Below are 19,712 nucleotides of genomic sequence, written 5' to 3'. Positions count from 1 at the left end.
AGTCTGTTCCAGCAGCAGAGGTGACTGCATTGACCATACTGGAGAGATGGGATCACAGGCAAGAGGCTTCCCAGTCTGTTCCAGCAGCAGAGGTGAGTGCATTGACCATGCTGGAGAGATGGGATAACAGGCATGAGGCTTCCTTGTCTGTTCCAGCAGATGAGGTGTGTGCACTGATAGCGCTTTTTTGCAGGGATATACACTCATATTATGCAGTTTAGAGTGTGATTTCACCTGTGTTTTATCCTTTCCCGCTATCTATATCATAGCAAGCTGAAAGTAAAAGCGGGGGAGGTATAGGATAATGTTTGGAGAAGCCAAAAACGAAAATTTGCTATTGCAACATTAAGCTTCCCCAGTATTATAACGAGATGAGTAAGGAAAGCCCTGAGCAGTTTTAAGGAATCATTTGTTTCCTATGCTAGATGCAGAACTAACATTTTACAGGGATGTGCACTCATATGTTTAGTATTAGAGAGTGATTTTCCCTGTATATATTTTTTTTTTCTTTTCACCTATCCTCTGTGTCCATGTGATCTAACTGTGAATGTTAAGCAGCAGGTGGGGCAGCAATTGGCTTCCCCAATATTAGAACATGATGATTTGTCAAACCTGCACTGAAGCGATGGTGATTGACAATTAAGGAGTAATGGAAACTTTCAAGAAATGAATCTCTGGTTAGTTTTCAGGGAGTCCCTTGTTTCGAATTTGACTTCGAATCTGTTGCGATTACGACTTTCAGTCGGTTTCGATTATAACTGTCAGTACGTTATGACTTTCAGTATGTTGCGATTATGACTTTTAGTATGTTGTGATTATGATTTTTAGTATGTTGCGATTATGACTTTGTCTCTTTCGATTATGTCTTTGTCTCTTTCGATTATGACTTCGAGTCTTTCGATTATGACTTCGAGTCTTTCGATTATGACTTCGAGTCTTTCGATTATGACTTCGAGTCTTTCGATTATGACTTCGAGTCTTTCGATTATGACTTCGAGTCTTTCGATTATGACTTCGAGTCCTTCGATTATGACTTCGAGTCTTTCGATTATGACTTCGAGTCTTTCGATTATGACTTCGAGTCTTTCGATTATGACTTCGAGTCTTTCGATTATGACTTCGAGTCTTTCGATTATGACTTCGAGTCTTTCGATTATGACTTCGAGTCTTTCGATTATGACTTCGAGTCTTTCGATTATGACTTCGAGTCTTTCGATTATGACTTCGAGTCTTTCGATTATGACTTCGAGTCTTTCGATTATGACTTCGAGTCTTTCGATTATGACTTCGAGTCTTTCGATTATGACTTCGAGTCTTTCGATTATGACTTCGAGTCTTTCGATTATGACTTCGAGTCTTTCGATTATGACTTCGAGTCTTTCGATTATGACTTCGAGTCTTTCGATTATGACTTCGAGTCTTTCGATTATGACTTCGAGTCTGTTTCGATTTTGACTTACAGTCTTTCGATTTTGACTTTCAGTCTTTCGATTTTGACTTTCAGTCTTTCGATTATGACTTTCAGTCTTTCGTTTTTGACTTACAGTCTTTCGATTATGACTTCGAGTCTTTCGATTATGACTTCGAGTCTTTCGATTATGACTTCGAGTCTTTCGATTATGACTTCGAGTCTTTCGATTATGACTTCGAGTCTGTTTCGATTTTGACTTACAGTCTTTCGATTATGACTTTCAGTCTGTTTCGATTTTGACTTTCAGTCTTTCGATTATGACTTTCAGTCTTTCGTTTTTGACTTACAGTCTTTCGATTATGACTTCGAGTCTTTCGATTATGACTTCGAGTCTTTCGATTCTGACTTCGAGTCTTTCGATTATGACTTCGAGTCTAGTTTCGATTTTGACTTACAGTCTTTCGATTATGACTTCGAGTCTTTCGATTATGACTTCGAGTCTTTCGATTATGACTTCGAGTCTTTCGATTATGACTTCGAGTCTTTCGATTATGACTTCGAGTCTTTCGATTATGACTTCGAGTCTTTCGATTCTGACTTCGAGTCTGGTTTCGATTTTGACTTACAGTCTTTCGATTATGACTTCGAGTCTTTCGATTATGACTTCGAGTCTGTTTCGATTTTGACTTTCAGTCTTTCGATTATGACTTTCAGTCTGTTTCGATTTTAACTTCTAGTCTGTTTCGATTATGACTTTCAGTCTTTCGATTATGACTTTCAGTCTTTCGATTATGACTTTCAGTCTTTCGATTTTGACTTTCAGTCTTTCGATTATGACTTTCAGTCTTTCGATTTTGACTTCGAGTCTTTCGACTGTGACTTCGAGTCTGTTTCGATTTTGACTTTCAGTCTTTCGATTATGACTTTCAGTCTTTCGATTATGACTTCGAGTCTTTCGATTGTGACTTCGAGTCTGTTTCGATTTTGACTTTCAGTCTTTCGATTATGACTTTCAATCTGTTTCGATTTTGACTTCTAGTCTGTTTCGATTTTGACTTTCAGTCTTTCGATTTTGACTTTCAGTCTTTCGATTTTGACTTTCAGTCTTTCGATTTTGACTTTCAGTCTTTCGATTATGACTTTCAGTCTTTCGATTATGACTTCGAGTCTTTCGATTGTGACTTCGAGTCTGTTTCGATTTTGACTTTCAGTCTTTCGATTATGACTTTCAATCTGTTTCGATTTTGACTTCTAGTCTGTTTCGATTTTGACTTTCAGTCTTTCGATTTTGACTTTCAGTCTTTCGATTTTGACTTTCAGTCTTTCGATTTTGACTTTCAGTCTTTCGATTATGACTTTCAGTCTTTCGATTATGACTTTCAGTCTTTCGATTATGACTTTCAGTCTTTTGATTATGACTTTCAGTCTTTTGATTATGACTTTCAGTCTTTCGATTATGACTTTCAGTCTTTCGATTATGACTTTCAGTCTTTCGATTATGACTTTCAGTCTTTCGATTATGACTTTCAGTCTTTCGATTATGACTTTCAGTCTTTCGATTATGACTTTCTATCGGTTTTGACTTCGTCTGGTTTGATTTTAACTTTGAGCCTCTTTCGAATTGGTCTGCAAACCTGTTTCGAATTGGTCTGATATACAGGCCGGCACTTTATCTATGCTGGCTGTGGAGATTGAAAATCTTGTAGAGAGGGAGAGCAGAGTTGACAATCCTGCTCTGAGGGCCAGTGCGGTTGTGTGGCAGAACTGTTCTGCATGGGAATTTACTGCCCATAAGGTTCTGTGGACCTATGCATAGTACGGTGTTGTTTTGGCAGAGTAGTGCTCCAGGGTTGTGGCCCTCCCTAGTTATGTCTTTTCAGACTACTTGTTTATCATCTCCAGTGTCCCGTATGACGGCTAGAGAATATTACAGTTAGACTTACCGGTAACTGTATTTCTAGACGTCATACGGGACACCAACCCACCTCTATTCCTGTCGCACTCTCTTACGGCTATTGGATTGGGGGTTTATGGGTTACACTTCTTTTGAGGTGTCTTATTTCCTCTCCTCTTCTCTGTGTTTTAGTTGGAAGTTACTTGCATTACACTGAGGAGCCAGGGGAGGGTGGGGGCTATTAATACTCTTTTTACTCTTTCAGGTGGTTTCCACTGATTGGATGGGCGGAGCCACATCTCCAGTGTCCCGTATGACGTCTAGAAATACAGTTACCGGTAAGTCTAACTGTAATATTCACGGCTGTACACACAGAGAAGGGAGTGCATTTTTCACGGCTGTAGACACAGAGAAGGTAGTGCATTTTTCATGGCTGTACACACAGAGAAGGGAGTGCATTTTTCACGGCTATAGACACAGAAAAGTGAGTGCATTTTTCATGGCTGTACACACAGAGAAGCGAGTGCATTTTTCATGGCTGTAGACACAGAGAAGGGAGTGCATTTTTCATGGCTGTACACACAGAAAAGCGAGTGCATTTTTCATGGCTGTAGACACAGAGAAGGGAGTGCATTTTTCATGGATGTACACACAGAGAAGGGAGTGCAGAGAAAGGGAATGCATTTTTCATGGATGTACACACAGAGAAGGGAGTGCAGAGAAAGGGAATGCATTTTTCATGGATGTATACACAGAGAAGGGAGTGCATTTTTCATGGATGTACACACAGAAAAGCGAGTGCATTTTTTATGGCTGTAGACACAGAGAAGGGAGTGAATTTTTCATGGATGTACACACAGAGAAGGGAGTGCAGAGAAAGGGAATGCATTTTTCATGGATGTACACACAGAGAAGGGAGTGCAGAGAAGGGAGTGCATTTTTCATAGCTGTACACACAGAGAAGGGAGTACATTTTTCATGGATGTACACACAGAGAAAGGATTGAAGCTACGGTGACCATATGTCCCGCTTTACCCGGGACGCGTCCCGCCTTTGGGGGGCGCTGTCCCAGGCTGCATGAGGTCCCGGGAAACGTCCCGCTTTTAGCAGCGGGACGTCCCGGCCTCGGGACTCTGGCCACCGTACAATGAACTAGCCGCAGCGTCTACTAGACGCTGCGCTAGTTCATTCCCCGCAGTCCCGCTCCAGCCTGCAATGTTCTCCTCCGGCAGGCACAGGCAGAGCAGGGCTACGGGAAGATGGCATCCGGAGGCGGAGCCCTGTATTGGAGACTATTTGTCTCCAGTACAGGGCTCCGCCTCCGGACGCCATCTTGCCGTAGCCCTGCTCTGCCTGTGAGAGGCTGAGCGGGAGATTGAATCGTCCAGGCCAGGGGGAGCTGCACCTGAGGCACCAGAGGCCGGCTGCGTGAGGGGACGTCTTCTGCCAGGTGAGTAAATGCCTTTTCTTGCAGGTGAAGTGTTTGGCCGCATTGCGTGTATTTTGTACTGACATGTTTGCCCGCAGTGCTTTTATCTTGTACTGACATGTTTGGCCGCATTGCGTGTATTTTGTACTGACATGTTTGCCCGCAGTGCGTTTATCTTGTACTGACATGTTTGGCCGCATTGCGTGTATTTTGTACTGACATGTTTGCCCGCAGTGCGTTTATCTTGTACTGACATGTTTGTCCGCAGTGCGTTTATCTTGTACTGACATGTTTGCCCGCAGTGCGTTTATCTTGTACTGACATGTTTGCCCGCAGTGCGTTTATCTTGTACTGACATGTTTGCCCGCAGTGCGTTTATCTTGTACTGACATGTTTGCCCGCAGTGCGTTTATTTTGTACTGACATGTTTGCCCGCAGTGCGTTTATTTTGTACTGACATGTTTGCCCGCAGTGCGTTTATTTTGTACTGACATGTTTGCCCCCATTGCGTTTATTTTATGCTGACATGTTTGCCCGCAATGCGATTATTTTGTGCTGAAATGTTGCCCATTGCCTTTATTTTGTGGTGTCTGGGGTAACTGTTGCTGCATTTATTATTTAATGGTCATAGTTGGCTGTGTTTGCTGCTTTGCGGTTATGGCATACTATTAAATAGCATCACACAGTTTCTGCACACCTATGATGTGAATCCACGTTTGACCACATCACGGCGTAAACACTGCTTTCTTATGCCTCGCTGTTGCATCATTCTGTTAGCTCCGCCCATAGAATGTCATGACCACGCCCATTTTTCGCACGCGCTGCAGACACCAAATTGTTCGGCGTGGCGCCCCCCTATTTTTCGACGCCCCCCCCCAATTCACCCCGTCCCAGGTTGAGCCTACAAAAATCTGGTCACTCTATTGAAGCCTGCATGGCAGTGCACAGAGAAGGGGTTGAATGTTGCATGACTGTTCTCACTGTACACACAGATAGGGGTTAACCCTGAACTGAGAATAATAAGGAAACTATTTTTGCTGATACCCTTATATAAATTCTACTTGCCCGCCTGCTGTGCTGAATATGTGCTTTTAAACAATGGAGTTACTGATTCTGAATATGTGTACAGATCAAATGCTAAAATTCCATGTTCGTTCCATATAAGTCAAGTACTGAAACCAAAAGTGAAGCATAACATCTGTGGAATATGATATTTGGAAAAAGAGGCAAAGGACCCTCCATGTAGCTGCTTTTCTTTAACCACTTGCCGACCGCGCACTCATAACGCGCGTCGGCAAAGTGGCAGCTGCAGGACCAGCGACGCAGTATTGCGTCGCCAGCTGCAGGCTGATTAATCAGTCAATTCACGCCGGGGGGCTCCGTGAATAGCCTGCGGGCCGCCGATGGCGGCTCGCAGGCTTAATGTAAACACAAGCGGAAATAATCCGCTTTGTTTACATTTGTACGGCGCTGCTGCGCAGCAGCGCCGTAAGGCAGATCGGCGATCCCCGGCCAATCAGCGGCCGGGGATCGCCGCCATGTGACAGGGGACGTCCTGTCACTGGCTGCACAGGACGGATAGCGTCCTGTGCAGCCCGGAACACCAGGGGGGCCAGGTAGGAGAGGGAGGGGGAGGATTTCGCCGCGGAGGGGGGCTTTGAGGTGCCCCCCCCCCCGCAACACCCGCAGGCAGGAGCGATCAGACCCCCCCAGCACATCATCCCCCTAGTGGGGAAAAAAGGGGGGCGATCTGGTCGCTCTGCCTGCACGCTGATCTGTGCTGGGGGCTGGAGAGCCCACCCAGCACAGATCAGCAACAACAGCGCTGGTCGTTAAGGGGGGGTAAAGGGTGGGTCCTCAAGTGGTTAAAGCGGACCTGAACTCTGAACTTTCTCTCTGCTCTAAAAGATACCCAACAGCATAAGAACCGCCATCGGCGTGACGCGGTCGTGTAGTAGTTAAATGAGCTTTTCTGCCATGGCAGTCAGCTGACACAAAGGAGTGGTCAATTTACAACTTGTGCTTAGTCACAGATAAGGCGGAATTAGACAGGCTTAACTCTCTAAATACATGTAAGGTGCATTTCTCTATATTTTCCTTCTGTCCTGTGCAAGAGTTCAGGTCCACTTTAAAAAAGAAATTCCACTTTTGTTGGAAAAAACTCAGTGATTTTGTATTTTTACTCAATAGATTGCAAGGATTATGATTATTTCAGCTTTGTTACTTTGTTTTTCACGTGCATATGAAGCACAGCCAGTCCACACACTGCACATAGTTTTCCAATAGATTTCAGCATGAAATCTAATGTAAATCTATCAAACCGCCACATGCACTGTTCAGTGCAGTTCAATGCTATGGGCTGTCAATCTACCACTGTTCCTCAACTGCCCCGATCAATGGTGTTTCATTCGGTGCAACTGACAGTTTTTTAAATAATTTTCGATTTTTTAGTACCGTGTGCTATAAATTCCCAGCAGATTTAATCAAAGTGATCGAACCTGCTGGGAAAATAGAAGTCGCTGATAAAGAGGAAATTTAAACAAGGATTGAACTTTCCCCAAACCGGTAGCTGATACCCCCTTTTCCAAGAGAAATCTTTACCTTTTCTCAAGCAGATCATAAGGGGGGGGGGTGTCTGTATGGCTGATATTGTGGTGAAATCCCTCTCAAAGTGTGATGCTAGGACCTAAGTCCTGACAATTTCCTGTCTGTGAACCTTGTTGCATTGTGGGAAAGAATAGCTGTTTCCAACTGCAAGGGACCAGTGTCTCCCTCTGTGCATATGTATATCAATAAAAAAAACACAACCTTTTGGGGCCTGTTTCCACTATATGCAGATTCTAAATGCAGAAAAACTGACTCCAATGAATGTCTATGGGCCTGTTTCCACTAAATGCGATTTTGCTGATGCAGATTTCCCATAGGCATTCATTGGAGTCCGTTTTCTGCATCCAGAATCTGCGTGTAGTGGAAATAAGTTACCTTGTTAGTGGGTATGGTTATAGATAATGACAGTTGGTGCTGTATAGTTTTTTTCCTGTCTGCCAGTAGTAAAGTTGATGACATACTTCAATGTGGATCAAACGGCATTAACGAATTACATGGCAAATATCAATCATTAATTAATCTTTCTTCTATTTTCTTAATGTCTCACCTTGCAATGTATTGATTTAATTTTTCTCCCTACTACTATTTTTTGATAAAGTTTATCTTTCAAGGTATCTACCATTCTGATAACTGATGAGGTCATGGTCTTCCTTTCATGGGGGTTTTATCTTACTATTTGTCTATTGTGATCACTATACAATATAAGCTCTACAGTATATTAGTTATATATTGGCTATTCTGAAAGATTACAGTGATATATTCTCCATTATAAAGGGCTTGAAATCAAATAACAAAAATGATTTAGTGTTGAGCAAGGTCTACTGTGTAAAGATAAATGGAATGTATAAATGTACAGTGTTTCATATTTCGTAACTGAGCAACTGAAATCCAAATGTCAGAGATTTACATAATTATAAGATTGCTCAATTTAGTCTTTATTATACTCAGAGCATATTTGTATTAAAGCCAAAGCAGGCAGATTCTTCTAAAAATGTGGAATTACTTAGAATCAGATGTTAAGTCGTTCATATTTTGAAAAACAGCCAGCCTCCATTTGCTAATGAAGAACATCAGGAATCTGGCTTGTCCTCAGCAATCTGGAATAACAGCTTCTTAACATTAAGTGAGTCATAATAATGAGTTGTTTGTCCCAATGACACTTTCTCCTCTGACCTTTTTGCAATGTCTCCACTCCTCTTGTCATATCTGTACTTATGTGTGAATAGAAGGGAGTAAAGAGGTGCCCAATGGAGTATAAAAGAGTTAAAAACACTAAAAACTAAAAGGTTGAGGTGGCTTACCTCATAGACGACAACTCACTTAGAGTCTTAGACTTTTATACTCCATTGGGTGCCTCTTCACTCCCTTCTGTGTCATACTCCCCTCCACGTTACAGTGAGGGGAGTCCCATGCACCAAACTTGAGGTGGAATCCACACCACCTCATGATTTTAGAGTGCATGAGGTTCTTTACCAAGAGAGCGACCGCCTCCAGGATCACTGGCTTACCTGAGTGGAGTCAGGTATAAGACACTCCACCTGCTTGAAGTGGTCGGTTGCCACGTGTGCAACCCACCTTTGTGAGTATTCCCTTTTCAAACACTTTATTTATCCATCTACCTGTGATATACTGCACAATTTGGGCTCCCGTTGTCTTTGTGTTTTTTCCCAGTACCCTATACTTATGTGTGAAAAAATACTGCAGCCAAACCTACACCCTTATTCCCTTCCTGCATTACCCCATGTAGTTTCTGCCAGTGCCAGGCCTAGGTACTGTCCTTCTAGGTATGCCGCCTTCTAAGAGATTCAGAATTTCACACCATCGCCAATGCCCATTCCAGACAAATCCAGACACATGAGACTACAGCTGTGGCTAGACTGAATGGTGGCATTTCCTAGAGCAATAAAAAAAATCATGCAGAAATTATGTTTTCACCATCTAGGTTTGCTTCTGCTTATAGAACAACTGAAGTGAGAAGAATATGGAGGCTGCCATATTTATTTCCTTTTAGGCAATACCAGTTGCCTGACAGCCCTGCTGGTCTATTTGGCTGCAGTAGTGTCTGAATTACACCAGAAAAAAGCATTCAGCCATTCTTGATAGAATTAACAATAATGTCAGAAACACCTGATCTGCTGCATTCTTGTTCAGAGTCTATGGCTAAAAGTATTAGAGGCAGAAGAACAGAAGGATAGCCAGGCAACTGGTATTGCTTAAAAGCAAATAAATATGGCAACCTCCATATCCCTTTCGCTTCAGTTGTCCTTTAAGTTTCAGGCCAGGGCAGGAGGTAGAGGCAAACAGCCAGCTGCTAGACTTTATTTGTGTGAATTAAATGTTGCCAAAAACATTTAGATATTCTGCCTCATGACAATTTTTTCATCATCTCTGTGGCTGCTCACTTTTCCCACTTAAACTCATTGGGATCTGAGATAAAAAAGCCAGATGGTTACCTAAGGAGAGGGAAGGCTCTTGAGCCTAATAAGCCTTCCCTCTCCTCTCCCGATGCTTGTTCCAGCGAAGGTCCCCAAGTAGCAGCATTTAACCAACTCAGTCAAATGCTGCTGTCTCCGTGGCCGAAGGGAGGCTTCAGAAGTCTTCGGGAGCCGAGTTCTCCCGAAGACAGGCAGCTCCATACTGCGCACACGAGAACGCCTCTTTCGTGCACTCTCGCGTGCACAGTATGGAGCCCCCTGTCTTTGGGAGGACTCAGCTCCCGAAGACTTTCGAAGTACCCTGCGGCGGGGGATTCAAACAGGGAAGCTAGCGCTGCTAGGGCATCGGGAGAGGAGAGGGAAGGCTCATTAGGACCCAGAGCCTTCATTCTACTTAGGTAAGTATCTGGCTTCTTTTAAATCTAGATTCCCAATAACTTTAACCTCCTTATCGGTAATCTCGAGTCAGACTCAGGATGGAAAACCACAGCTCAGAGCGGTAATCGCGGGCCTGAGTGAGTTATATGCAGAAGCTGCTGCAGATCTCTCTGTGGTATATTTTTTTCTCTTGTTTTTGGGGTCTAAAAGCTTGTAAAAAAAATTGCATGGCTTTTAGACTCTAAGTCTGGAAATAATCATAACGCCAGGGAAATTAAGGATACCAATGAAGTTGCTGCCATCTTTTGCTAAGTGTTTCTGATACAGCCAAGGATCTTAAGCTGATATAAGTCCAGTTTGCCTAGTATTGCATGTATTCTATGCAGGGGTGTAACAGTAGCCCTAGCAAAGCCCGCAATTGCGGGAGGAGTCAGGGATGTGGAGGCTCACTCCTCCCTCTCCCTACCCACATGCAGAGCAGGGCAGGGAGTGGAGGCATATTTACCTGCTCCAGTTCTGCAGGTCTCCTCCATGCTTTACAGCTGCACATACTCTGCTCCCATTTGCTCCTGATCACATGTCTGATGCGAGTCACATGATTGGGAGCCAGAAGATGGCAGCATAAAGCAGAGGTTCCTGGGAAGCACAGGGGAGCCCCGCAGCACTGGCATGCAGATAAATATCTCACCGCTCCCTGCGTGTGTGTGTGTGTGGGGAGGGTGTTGCAGCTGTGAGAGAGTTTACATTTCAGAGGCCCCATGACAATTTTGTGGGAGGGGGGGTTCCTGGGTTCTTGTTACTCTCTTGATTCTATGTATTGACTCTATGTATTCTATGTATTTCATTGCTGCCAACCATTGTGTATTTTTCACTTAAATTATCCACAGTTCTATAGGGATAGTCAGCTTATTCTGCAGAAATTCTTTTCAAAGAAAATTCATGAACAGCAATGTGGTTGATTCCTTCCGGTAACTAATATGAAAGTTGCAGCCTCAGATATAAGACTTGATCACATGTTCATATCTACCAGTCAGATACCTACGAATCAATTATCTAATCAGACGACATATCTGTCCATGAATTCTCCTCCAGGTGAATTTCTGTACATCTAATTGATCATCTCTACTGGACTGACTGGACTGTTATTTGTCACTGTTGGTATCGTAACTGCCTGCTGGTACTGTAATATTCACACAGCTCACGTGTTGCTAAGTTACTTGCCATTATATGTTTGCTGATTGTGTTGTGTTATTGTTTTAGGGATGAACAGCAAACAGAGGAGTGAGGACCAAACACCAAAATACAATGACAAATAATGTTTATTGTGAATAGTGCACTATACACAAGTGTAAAACCAATACTCAAGTGAATAACACATGCCCAACAAATGAAACATAACTAATTATCCAACTAGCAAACACCTACAATACATACAAAAGGATTACTGCATCCAGAGCTTCATGTGCAGTGCCTGCATACAGCACTATGAGAGGGGATGTGTCCTAGACTGCTGGGGTTCTAGTCCTTACCAAGCAGTCCAGAGGCATGAGAATAAAAAATTAGGAAAGGCAGGGAGAAAGTGGTGGCTTGTCCATTGTCAGTCTAAAAAAAACTATTCAAAAGAAAAAGAAGCGCTTGGCACTACTTGACAGTGATTTATTGCTGAAATGTTGCATCACATCAATCCATCATGAATATATGCAGATACAAAAAAGATGATACTTATCGTGCTAAGCAGTTAGGGGGTGACTGGCGGTGGGCACCATTGGGTGTATGGCCTGACGACCATTTCACTTGGATAAGTTTCATCCAAGGATCTAATGTGCACAAATGTGCTGGTTACGTGCAGGGTTAATAAGTGTCCCACACAAGGGGGGTGTAAATCCCACCCCTATCTCTCCATATAGGATACAAAGAACACTGAGCAGGGCAGGAATACCCAGTCACGTCAGAAATGATGTAACTTCCACTCAAACACCAATCAGGAGCCCACTGCAATGCCGCTAAGGCAACGCCCAAAGTGGGCATGATAGCTAAGCGGGACCTCTCATAGCTGGGCTGAATTAGCTAATAGCGGCAATGCAGGAAGGAACTATACAGGCGAGGTGAAGTCACATAAGATGCAAATATTATGCATATCCATTATTGTCAATTAAATACATAAAGAGGTTGCTTGCAAACCAAGTGATGGAAGCAAACCAAGCAAACCAAGTGATGGAAGCAAACCAAGTGATGGAAGCAAACCAAGTGATAGAGGGAGTGAGAATGAAAGTAAAGGTGACAGACGCAGACTACTTCTCAGGTTAGAAGCGCAATGGATCCTGCGGATAGACGCTATGGGCCCCTTGGAAGTTAATGATCACTTTGTATCTTATACAGAGATATAGGGGAGGGATTTACACACTGGAAGCGCCCCCTGTGTGGGATGCTTATTAATCCTGCACGTAGCCAGCACATTTGTGCACATTAGAGCCTAGGAAGAAGCTTATCCAAGTGAAACGGCCATCAGGCCATGCACCCAGCGGCGCCCATTGCCATTCCAGTCACCCCCTAACTGCTGAGCACAATAAGTATCATCTTTTTTGTATCTGCATATATTCATGATGGATTGATGTGATGCAACATTTCAGCAATAAACCACTGTCAAGTATTGCCAAGCGCTTCATTATCTTTTGAGCAACCATTGGGGTTCTGAACTTTCTGCTTAGAGCACACTGATGTGGTAGCAAGAAAAACACACTCCAACGTGTGGTCCATTTCCTGCAGCCAGCTCTCTATGTCCCTGCCTATCTTCTTTGTTGTAAAAAAAACTATTTATGGCCTTATTTCTGAATTGTCTTCTAACATCCTTGCCACCTGTAGAGCTTTAAAATGAAACTCTACTTATATGTAATTTTTTTAAAAGCAGAGAGTTTGGAATGTACCATTTAATAATAACTAATATTTTGGCACTGTGTTACTTTTATCTTTTAGAAATATTACCAACACCAAGTAACAAGGGTCAGTCCCCAAAAACATCTTCAACATCTTTGAAGGATGGTCTACGTAAGTTGATGCAAACACTTTTTATTTATATTCAAATTATATATAGAAAGTGCTTCCCAGAAGCCTTTGACTGCTTCCTTTTTTTCACTGTAGTCTTTCTTTTTTTTCGCTGTAGTGGTCCTTTAAATATGCTTCATAAATAAACTGAGAGATAGATTGTATAATCAACAGCTTCAGACCGGTGTAGCCCTTTAAGAGAGGAGAGTGTAATGTGGAAATGTATTTAACATGTGTAATGTATAATTAGTATGTTAGGCTAAAATTCGCTTTGAAGTTAGCATTGTGGAACCAGAACGGCGCATAGACAGAGGCCTAAGCGAGCATAGTCGCATGCACTTGCGGTTGCTAGGCTGAGTACATAAAGCGGGGAACCTTCCAGAAGCGCCATACAAGCAGAGTGAGAGAAGTCACAGAGGCGCGAGACACAGGCAGAGGGAACTGGTTTAAATCAGTTCTCCTCATAGGATTTCAGTCAGTCAGGCGGCGGTGAGCAAGGGGGGCAGAGAGGCCCAGACCGTAGCAGCCACCCCATTAGGCATAGCGGGGGCCCGGCGGCAGCTATCCAGACACAGCCAGGAGAAGAGAGTAGCCAGAGAGGACAGATACCAGGGGGCCACGGAAAAGTACTAAAGAGACAGCAGGCCAGATCCGTGAAGTGCACAGAGAAAGAGAGAGACACTGTGAGACAGATGAGTATATGTATTGCGACTGTGCTACAGAAAGGAGCCATAATTCAGCGTGGGTTATCTGAGAGAAAGGTACAGTTAACCACAACATACTGAATTTATCCTCTGATGAACGTGTTGAGATTAGGATCTGCCTGCTGGATATAACCTTAAAGAAACAGTAACCTTGTGGTGATAAACAGTCATTTCTGCAACCGAGTCTTGTATTATCTAAAGAAACAGACTGTACCCAAGTTACAGCAAGTGTGAGAGAACTGTGCCACCTAGAGAGAGTGAAGGGCCTCTGTCAAGTCCCCAATTTGATATCTAGCTCAGCCGCAAGTGGTGATTGTGATAAAGAGACATTTTGCCTGTCAGCCCGCAGCAGTCACTGGAATATATAACAGAAAAATATTGAAGTGAATCTTAAAGTGATATCTGTTCTACTTAAGTGCAAGAATTTCTGCAGGAGAGAGTGAGAGGAAGCTGTCAGTTAAACAAACAAGTTATGTTAACCTGTCAGCAGAAAAAAGAGAGGATCTGTGTTGGAGTCATCCTGCATCCTGTGACACTAAAAAAAACTACAGTGCAAAGGAAAACAGCATCTGAGAGATGAAAGGAGTAAAACAGAGTCAGTGATTCAAGTATTTCAATTGCACAAGTTGGAGCTGCCTTTAACAGCTTAAAGAGAGAGTGATCTTAAAGAGACTCTGTAACGTCAAAAAGATCCCCTGGGGGGTACTCACCTCTGGTGGGGGAAGCCTCCGGATCCTAATGAGGCTTCTCACGCCCTCCTCTGTCTCACGGGGGTCTCGCTGCAGCCCTCCGAACAGCCGGCGACAGACCTGACTGTCAGTTCAATATTTACCTTTGCAGGCTCCAGCGGGGGCGCTGTGGCTGCTCTCGGCTCCGAACTACACGGAAATACCCGATCTCAGTCGGTTCCGCTCTACTGCGCAGGCGCCGGAAACTTGCGCCTGCGCAGTAGAGCAGACCCGACGGCGATCGGGTATTTCCGTGTAGTTCGGAGCCGACAGCCGTCAGAGCGCCTGCGCAGGAGCCAGGAAGGTAAATATTGACGTCATCTTTCTCGGAGGGCTGCAGCGAGACCCCTGAGGGACGGAGGATGGCGTGGGAAGCCTCATTAGGATCCGGAGGCTTCCCCCACCCGAGGTGAGTACCCCCCAGGGGATCTTTTGACGTTACAGATCCTCTTTAATACAGAGGGAGATATTGGTGCTGTTCCTGGGTGCATTTATTTTCTTTGTTTATTTTGTTTCTTTTTATTTATTTTACCCATTATCCATTAATTTCATTATTTTTATTTTATTTGGTTATTTTATTATTCTGGGGCCACAGTACATGAAAATAGAGTTTGAGAAATCCTCTGAGTCAAAAGTGTGGAAAGTATTCCAGTGCCTTAAACCAACTAAAGAAAAGTAAGAGCTGTACCAGTGCCATATTAAAGAAGAACTTTACCTTCCCCCCCTTTTTAAAGAGAACTTGAGGTGGGTTCTAATAATCCTAATAGCACACAGAGGTTGGGTCTGCATATAATGTCCAGCCTCTGTTACTATACTGATCCCCCCAGGACCCCCCTGCACTCTGCTGTGCCTCCATAAATCACACAGCCGTGCTAGTGACACGCAGCGTGTCGCAGCCAGCTGTTTGCCTTTGCCAGTGTCAGTCTCGCTGCTCCCATGCCTCCTCCATAGCGCCGATCCCTGCCCATGTCTCTTCCCTCCAATCAGCGGGGAGGGAAGGGATGCGGGCAGACAGTGTCGTTATGGAGGAGGCGGGGGAGCGGCGAGACTCACACTGGCAAAGGAAAACAGCCGACTGTGACATGATGCGTGTCGCTAGCACGGCTGTGTGATTTATGGGGGTACAGCAGAGCGCAGGGGGGTCCTAGGAGGGATCAGTATAGCAACAGAGGCTGGGCATTATATGCAGACCCAGCCTCTATGTGCTATTAGGATTATTAGAAACCACCTCAGGTTCTCTTTAAGGTTTTGCTGAGCAATATAGCTTGGACTTGGTATCAAGGGACTGAGACTGTATAGAACTGAAGTTGCTCAGCAGACCTGTTCTTATTCAAGACCCTATATCTCAGCATATGGTACTGTGATGAAAAGTGTTGTATTGAGTGGTCGTTGGAGATTGTAAAAGAAAGATCTGTTGTAGCTCAAAACTATATGTAAGAAGTGTATACGTAACTGTAATGCTTGGGGGTCATACTTTCTGACCACCCAGCACAACAAGGCTAAGAGCTGGATAATGGAAGAGGCTACACAGGCTGCCCAGAGCAACTGCAGCTCTGGGCTTCTGATAAGACGCAATGGTAGCGCAGTGCGATGTTGCGCTGCTTTTGCAATAGCAAACATTCAGACAGATACAAGACAGACTGGAGTGAGGTAGCCAATAGCAACTGCAGCAATGGTTACCTCGCAAGGACAGGACTAGGAGGACAGAGGCTGACAGAATAAATGCTTGCTAATCTAGTCACTGCCTCAGTGACAGCAAGCATTCAAAAAGACAAGAGTGAGGTAACCAATAGCAACATCAGCAATGCCTACCTTGCAAGGACAGGACTAGGCTAGCTAAGCACGGGTGATCAGGCTAAGTGCAACCTACCGAAACGTGCTAAAAACTGACTAGCTGAACACAGGATAGCAACAGTTTGAGTACGTATATATCAGCGGCACTGATATATCACCGTAGCACAAATACAAAGAAAATAACAAACGCTGACTAGAATATGTATATATTGGCGATGAACCAATATATAACATAAGCAAGGACGACTAGCTAGATCTGGAACAATACAAAATCTCTGCACTAGAAGGAGTACGTATCTATGTATCCGAGGGAAATGTATAATCGTAGCTCCACAAGTTAACTGAACTAGAAAGTAACAAGACTAGGAATATATTACACATATTACACAGTATCAATGGACCCAGTAACAGCTTAGACAGAGCTGAAACTATGACAGGTCGGGGTCTAACAGGGGAGGCAGACTTTTATGCTGGCATCAGCCACTGGATGCAAGCATGCAAATTTCCACACAGCTGAATGGTAATCATGCATGCAGGAAATCCAGGGCTATCTGGCTGCAGTTCCGCTGCAGCAAGCCATTGGTGGAATGATGACAGCATTCTGAGCTGCCCGGAACTGCAGAGCAATTGCAAATGACAAATGTGACTCACTGTGAATGCACAACCGAATGCAGGCTGACCAGCCAGAACTGTCCGTTTGCGGCTCCACCGCAATGGACAGAACACGCCACAGGAGGAATCCTTACAGTAATCTCACGTTTTATTCCGCAGCTTCTTGCCGGTGTACCGGCTCTGAAGAGGAGAAGATTTTTTTTACTTTGTATTGTGAAGAGAGTTTATATATGTGTTGAGAGTTATTACTGGTTGAGGAAGTTACCAGTTGACCATTGTTAGGTCACAAATAAATTCTTGATATTCACATTGAGTCAGTGTCTGGTCGATTCCTCTCAGCCAGGGCAGAACACAAGGATAAATCGAGTTACATCGGTTCCACACCAGAAACCTGCTTTATAGGTGCGCTGCGATCAGATGATCGAATCACACCGTTATGTTAAAAATAGGCTTTGGAGATTACTGCGGCAATGTGCGCTAATCTCACGTCTGGCCGCAAGCCAAACTATAAGTGAAGCTCTCTAGCGCTCACTTCCTGTGGCTGAATTAAGAATTGCATGGAAGTCTATTGAAAAAATACGCATCCACACATGCGTGATGCAAATGCAAAACGGTTTAAAATATCCGCGGCACCATTGACTTACATGACTTTCGGTAATCACACGTCGCCACAGGTGTTTGCCGATAACGTGCTGTTGTCGTCACGTCAGATCGGATACTTCGCATCGCACCGCAGTAGGTATGAAATGCCCCATAGGATTTTATTGCTTTAGGCTAGTTACACACCAGGACGTTGCGTTTAGGGGACGTTATAGGTAGTGTTGGGCGAACACCTGGATGTTCGGGTTCGCGAACGTTCGCCGAACATGGCCGCGATGTTCGGGTGTTCGCGCCGAACTCCGAACATAATGGAAGTCAATGGGGACCCGAACTTTCGTGCTTTGTAAAGCTTCCTTACATGCTACATACCCCAAATTTGCAGGGTATGTGCACCTTGGGAGTGGGTACAAGAGGAAAAAAATATTTGAAAAAGAGCTTATAGGTTTTGAGAAAATTGATTGTAAAGTTTCAAAGGAAAAAATGTCTTTTAAATGCGGAAAATGTCATTTTTCTTTGCACAGGTAACATGCTTTTTGTCGCCATGCAGTCATAAATGTAATACAGATAAGAGGTTCCAGGAAAAGGGACCGGTAACGCTAACCCAGCAGCAGCACACGTGATGGAAAAGAAGGAGGGCGGCGCAGGAGGAGAAGGCCACGCTTTGAGACACAACAACCCAGGCCTTGCATGAGGACAAGAAGCGTGCAGATAGCAATGCATTTTGTCGCCATGCAGTCATAAATGTAATACAGATAAGAGGTTCCGTAAAAAGGGACCGGCAACGCTAACCCAGCAGCAGCACACGTGATGGAACAGGAGGAGGCGCAGGAGGAGAAGGCCACGCTTTGAGGCGCAACCCAGGCCTTGCATGAGGACAAGAAGCATGCGGATAGCAATGCATTTTGTCGCCATGCAGTCATAAATGTAATACAGATGAGAGGTTCAATAAACAGGGACCGGAAACGCTAACCCATCACAGATGTTCATTGTTCATGTTACTTGGTTGGGGTCCGGGAGTGTTGCGTAGTCGTTTCCAATCCAGGATTGATTCATTTTAATTTGAGTCAGACGGTCTGCATTTTCTGTGGAGAGGCGGATACGCTGATCTGTGACGATGCCTCCGGCAGCACTGAAACAGCGTTCCGACATAACGCTGGCTGCCGGGCAAGCCAGCACCTCTATTGCGTACATTGCCAGTTCGTGCCAGGTGTCTAGCTTCGATACCCAATAGTTGAAGGGTGCAGATGGATTGTTCAACACAGCTACGCCATCTGACATGTAGTCCTTGACCATCTTCTCCAGGCGATCGGTGTTGGAGGTGGATCTGCACGCTTGCTGTTCTGTGGACTGCTGCATGGGTGTCAGAAAATTTTCCCACTCCAAGGACACTGCTGATACCATTCCCTTTTGGGCACTAGCTGCGGCTTGTGTTGTTTGCTGCCCTCCTGGTCGTCCTGGGTTTGCGGAAGTCAGTCTGTCGGCGTACAACTGGCTAGAGGAGGGGGAGGATGTCAATCTCCTCTCTAAAGTCTCCACAAGGGCCTGCTGGTATTCTTCCATTTTGACCTGTCTGACTCTTTCTTCAAGCAGTTTTGGAACATTGTGTTTGTACCGTGGATCCAGAAGGGTATAAACCCAGTAATTGGTGTTGTCCAGAATGCGCACAATGCATGGGTCACGTTCAATGCAGTCTAGCATGAATTGAGCCATGTGTTCCAGAGTCCTGCCAGAATCCTCATCATCCTCTTGTGAGTGTTGTGATAGTTGTGATGCATCATAGTCGTCACCTTCTTCCTGGTCTGCTGACCATTCGCGCTGAATTGTGGAAGTCCAACGTGCACCGCTCTGGCCCTCGTCAGTGGTGGCATGAAATTCCTGCTCCAACTCCAGCTGTTCCTCCTCCTCTTCTTCGTCATAGCTGCTGGGGCCAGCGTTTCCTGAGGCAGATGGCCTGATGTTGGTATCATCACGCTGATCGTTTTCTCCTTCAGATTCCCCCAGTTGCATCATGACAGCTGTTTCCTTGATTTTTTAACATTGACTTCTTCAGTAAACACAGCAGTGGTATGGTAATGCTG

At 44.4% G+C, this 19,712-nt stretch overlaps 1 protein-coding gene across 5 annotated transcripts in view; it reads left to right on the top strand.

Moving 5' to 3' along the window:
• SSC4D (scavenger receptor cysteine rich family member with 4 domains) overlaps positions 1–19,712 on the top strand; it is a 198,904-nt gene that overhangs the window by 158,199 nt on the left and 20,993 nt on the right. For all 5 annotated transcript variants that reach the window (XM_068268683.1, XM_068268679.1, XM_068268680.1 and 2 more), the window contains one exon: positions 13,128–13,199. In XM_068268683.1, coding sequence (XP_068124784.1) covers positions 13,128–13,199 — 72 coding nt within the window. The remainder of the gene's footprint in view (positions 1–13,127; positions 13,200–19,712) is intronic.

Source organism: Hyperolius riggenbachi, chromosome 2 (genome assembly GCF_040937935.1).
Source record: "Hyperolius riggenbachi isolate aHypRig1 chromosome 2, aHypRig1.pri, whole genome shotgun sequence".
NCBI lineage: Eukaryota > Metazoa > Chordata > Amphibia > Anura > Hyperoliidae > Hyperolius > Hyperolius riggenbachi.
This window is presented reverse-complemented; position numbering and strand designations above follow the sequence as displayed.